Here is a 5,000-nt window from a genome sequence, read left to right on the forward strand (position 1 = left end):
TAATTCGATATCAAAACTATTACTGACCTCTTAAGACTAACCATTTGATTGTTGATGAAAGTGTGACTCGTTATTATGCTTGAGTGCTAATCTTACTGTGCCAAAGAACATAACAACATACAGATAGCCGCAAGAATCTATAGTAAGTCTACACGTGGCTGTCCCTGTGTGAAATATACATACCTGTACCCACCTATCATCTCTATCTTTAAATTTATCTAATCTTTTAAACCTCTCTATTGACTCAACTACAGAAGCTACACGGCCTCAACTTCTCAGTCTACAGTAACCCTTCCTTTCAGCTGTGTTTCAAAATCAATAGTACACTACAAACTCACCCTAACATTTTATTCAGTTTATGAAGCAACAGTAGTCAAGGAACGGTGGACATGATTTTTAAAAATCATGTTTCATCATGACAACTTTTTCACAGGAGTAGTGGAAGTTATCGTGGTTCTCAAGAGCATTTTTATGGAAGTTATTGCTGTTCTCAAGAGTATTTTTATGAATCTAGTAGTAGTGAAAAATAAAAAAAACACGCTTGAGAACACGACCAACCATCTCTGTAACCTTTTAAAACAGTCATATAGTCTGAAGCATTTAAGCATATGACAGACTATAACAGAGAGCATTGCAACGCCAGAACCTATAGCTGCACCTCAAGAAAAGGAGCATAACGGAGCCAAAACATACGCAAAACCTAGAGAAACAGAGCATTGCAGAGACAGAACCTATGCAGCACCTCCAGAAACCTATACGTAGTGCGTTGACCTGACCTACTGCACTGGCACACGTTTCGCGGCCCAGCTCGGGGGTGTCCTCGCGAGTGCTGGGACGCGAATCACAACACGCGGGAAGATGAGGCCCGCCCACTGAGTTATGAGGCCGAGGTGGCGAGAGGAGTGAGCGGGAGGCCAGGGTGTGTGTGTGTGTGTGTGTGTGTGTGTGTGTGTGTGTGTGTGTGTGTGTGTGTGTGTGTGTTGATGAAAGGAATTACAAAAAAAAGGCGAGGAAAGGAGAGAGAGAGAGAGAGAGAGAGAGAGAGAGAGAGAGAGAGAGAGAGAGAGAGAGAGAGAGAGAGAGAGAGGGTGGAGAGAGGTTGGCGGTGACACACACACACGCGCGCACAAACACACACACACACACACACACACACACACACACACACACACACACACACACACACACACACACACACACACACACACACACACACGCAGTGCTGCTGTGAGAAAAGATGTCAACTCATTTTTTTCCACTTGCCTCCATTACCTCTGCACTTTATTATTATTATTATTATTATTATTTTTATTATTATTATTATTATTATTATTATTATTGTTGTTGTTGTTGTTGTTGTTGTTGTTGTTGTTGTTCCTGTTGTTGTTGTTGTTGTTGTTGTTGTTGTTGTTGTTGTTGTTGTTGTTGTTGTTGTTAATGTTGTTGATGCTCTCTCTCTCTCTCTCTCTCTCTCTCTCTCTCTCTCTCTCTCTCTCTCTCTCTCTCTCTCTCTCTCTCTCTCTCTCTCTCTCTCTCTCGTGCCGTCATTTCATACCGACACACCTCCTCAAGCTGTCGGTCTTTATCACCTTTACTGTTTCACATCCTGTTACCAAGACGATGTTTCTCCTCCACTCTGTTGCTGCTGCACTCTTCTCTTCGCTTCACTGCCTCCACACACATTATTCTCCCTCATGCACGAGCGTCCCTATCCACTCATTGTCTTCCTCATTTATTACTACCTGTGTTATTCTAGTCACGCCCACGATTGTCTGTTTTTTTTAATTACCTATGTCGTGTTCATCATCATCATCACCATCATCATCATCATCACCATCATCATCATCATCATCATCATCATCATCATCATCATCATCATCATCAGCCAACAGGAAAGGAGAGACGCTTTCTTTGTTTTCAACCAGTGTGGGATTCGAATCTTTTTTTTTCTTTTTCTTTTTTCTCTTTTTTTCTTTATCTAGGAGAGCCACTGACCTAGGGCAAAAAAAAATAACGAAAGAAAAAGACCCACTAAGATGCCAGTCTCTAAAGAAATGTCAAAGAGGATCATCCAAAATTGGAGGATAGGTGTCTTGAAACCTCCCTCTTGAAAAGTTGTCATTCTTCACACCGATAAACAAACCACCTCTCCCGCCCCCGCTCTCTCTCTCTCTCTCTCTCTCTCTCTCTCTCTCTCTCTCTCTCTCTCTCTCTCTCTCTCTCTCTCTCTCAATAAGGCAGCCTGACCTTGCTCCTCCTACACATCGCGGCAGTCTGACTTTCCCTCTTCATCCAGAGTAAGTGTGGCACTCCTCTTCCTCCCCTCCTTCGGCGTGATGCCCGCACTGTTTGAGGCGTGATAGCTCTTTCCGCTTGGCACGACGGTGAGAGAGAGAGAGAGAGAGAGAGAGAGAGAGAGAGAGAGAGAGAGAGAGAGAGAGAGAGAGAGAGAGAGAGAGAAATGAACATGGGTGGCGGGTAAGAAGGGGAAGTCGCCTTTAATCTCTTGGTGTCGGAAGTGTTGGCTGGGGCTGCTAGGTACATTAACCTCCCCTTCACTGCCCTCCCTCCCACGCCCTCCCTCTCCTTCAATTCGACCCCTATGCAATTTACTGTATTCCGTTGTCTTCGGCGTCACGCAGCAAGCGAATGGATCAGCTTCAGCGCTTGAGCCTCAGAACACTCGAGATCCACGCCTGCCCCACGCTCCTCTCAAGCGAAGAAGTGTCAAATGAAAAAAATTGCTTTAGACAAACAGAGGCACGGCATTAAATCTCAACGTTGCGTCAGAGTCGCTGCGAGGCTCGCAATCACCATTATGGTGTTACACGCTCATGTTACTGCATCGCCACCACTGTGCTCCCGAGAAAATCTTACTTTATCCTAAGGAAGAGAACGCTCCCCAGACAAGGCGGGACTCACACTATCTTAAGAATATACATGTTTACACGGAATAGAAAAAAAAAAAGACACTCTCTTCTTTATCATTTTTGGATGAACATCTCGCCATCCAGTGCAGTGGCCAGCGTGAATCACCAGTGACGGCTCCTCTTCCACCTCAAAGAAATACCGACATCGATGCACGAAGAAGATCGTCTCGGCTCGCAGCTGTCGACGCCGTGCCCTCAGTACACGAACACGTCCTGGACCTAAAGTGAGCGCTCATTGAACATACCACAACACGTACATCATCTCTCAACCAGCGTCGAGTTCTCAGAAGCTGGAGGCACCAGGAGCAAGATATGTGCATACAGAAGCCAAAGAAATAAGAGGAGGGAAAGGAGCACGTGGCTCTTGGTGACACAAGCTGTTGCACAACGAGAGTTCCTTCTTATCAATTAATCACTTTACCGCCTTGCCCCCGGTGTGTGTGCGACAGATTCCGGTCTGCCCCGCCTTGCCGCCCTCGCTCCTGCCACATCCGGATTCCTCACATTAAGCTCCGTGAGAAACCACTTGTGACGTCACCCACGATGATTGCTCATGTGTGTTGATTCATTCACTTCTTTTTTTTCATCTGCCTAAAACTCCGCACGTTTTTTTTATTTATTTTTTTTTATTTGTGAAGCATGGAGGAAAGCTTGAAGCCACAAATGGAATCTGAGAGGTGGTGGCGGTGCGTGGGAAAGGTCGCGCCAGCCATGCCAAGGCCAGGGTCACCCGGCCTGCCATAACAAACACTCTCCATTGCCTCCCACGCGTCCAATCGTCAGTGTTGTTACAGGATCAAATAAAGTCATGTAATCTGACTTTGTATTCACCATAATGTCATGAGGGTCGTAATGCTGCACTGCGCTGCCTCGCTGTGTTTGTTTCATGACAATGAGGGAACGTGACATGCAAGCGTTCACTCTGGGCAAAGTATTTCTAAGCTGCTCGTATTTCTATTCTATGGAAGTCTGGCAATGATACACACGTCACTTAGAAATTATTATTTAAAATGTAATCATAAATTTCTGCCTTCATGTTATAATACTCGTAATTCTTGAATATGAATGAAAAAGGAAAGCAGTGTTTGTAGTTCAGCTCACAAAGACTGCTGACAGCACTCACGCACACAACAAATGTATACAAGCCGAGGTGGCCTCGATATGCCACCCCGCCCCGCCCCGCCCCGCCTCTCCCCGCTACTCACCGCTCGCAGGTCCTCGTCGCCACTGTTCGCCATCTCCCTCGGAGTCCACGGCAGGCTGACGGAGCCCTGCAGGCGACAGTTGACGTAAACGCTGGCACGCTTCTCCGCCTGGTCCACCACCAGCAGCAGGGAGCTCAACGCCGTATGGCCCGCCACCGCCGGCGCCGCCAGCCGCTGGGTTTCCTTCACCCCGTTGGTTATAGCGTTTAGCGTCACTGAGGATGGAACATCGGTAAAAAAAATATTAGCACATTATCTTCACTCTGAAATTAGGTATCTGTACAATAAAAGTATCCTGTCCCTGGCAGTACAAACAACACAGTGACCAGTGAAGGCCACGGTGGGGAGATGTACTCCAGACACCCGTGTGTTCCCCAGCTACACGTGAGGCTCCATTTCTTTGGATGGCAACTGTCTGAAGTGGGTTGCACAACCTGAGGTGTTTATGATGTATCTATTTACTCTCAGTATACCATCACCGTTCTCCACGTTGCATCTTTGAAAAGAAAAGCTGCTTTGCCTTAAAGATCATGATTTTCAAGTCAGCCATGACACTGAAAAATCGTCGATTGTGTGATGGAATTAACATTTTCTGTTATAAAAGGAGATATTTTTCCATTAATTTCGCATAATATATTCACTCACGCGATCAAAGAATATATTTTCCATCGTCAATATTCCACAGGATTTTAGCCCAATATTCTGCAGGTGTTAATCCATACCTGTCCCATCGAGCCTCGCACACACACATGTATACAACTGAGCTAATGAAGATAAACATTAAACATCTTTTTTTACAAAGCAAACGTCTTCAACTCCCCGCTGCATACGTGCACCAACGCACCAAGTCATTTTCTTACGAAAT

General features: G+C 45.7%; 1 protein-coding gene across 4 annotated transcripts in view; it reads right to left on the reverse strand.

Moving 5' to 3' along the window:
* The window catches only part of LOC135091178 (cartilage oligomeric matrix protein-like), a 47,778-nt gene that overhangs the window by 22,428 nt on the left and 20,350 nt on the right, over positions 1-5,000 (reverse strand). For all 4 annotated transcript variants that reach the window (XM_063988632.1, XM_063988636.1, XM_063988643.1 and 1 more), the window contains one exon: positions 4,136-4,350. In XM_063988632.1, coding sequence (XP_063844702.1) covers positions 4,136-4,350 — 215 coding nt within the window. The remainder of the gene's footprint in view (positions 1-4,135; positions 4,351-5,000) is intronic.

The sequence above is a fragment of the Scylla paramamosain genome, chromosome 3 (assembly GCF_035594125.1).
Source record: "Scylla paramamosain isolate STU-SP2022 chromosome 3, ASM3559412v1, whole genome shotgun sequence".
NCBI lineage: Eukaryota > Metazoa > Arthropoda > Malacostraca > Decapoda > Portunidae > Scylla > Scylla paramamosain.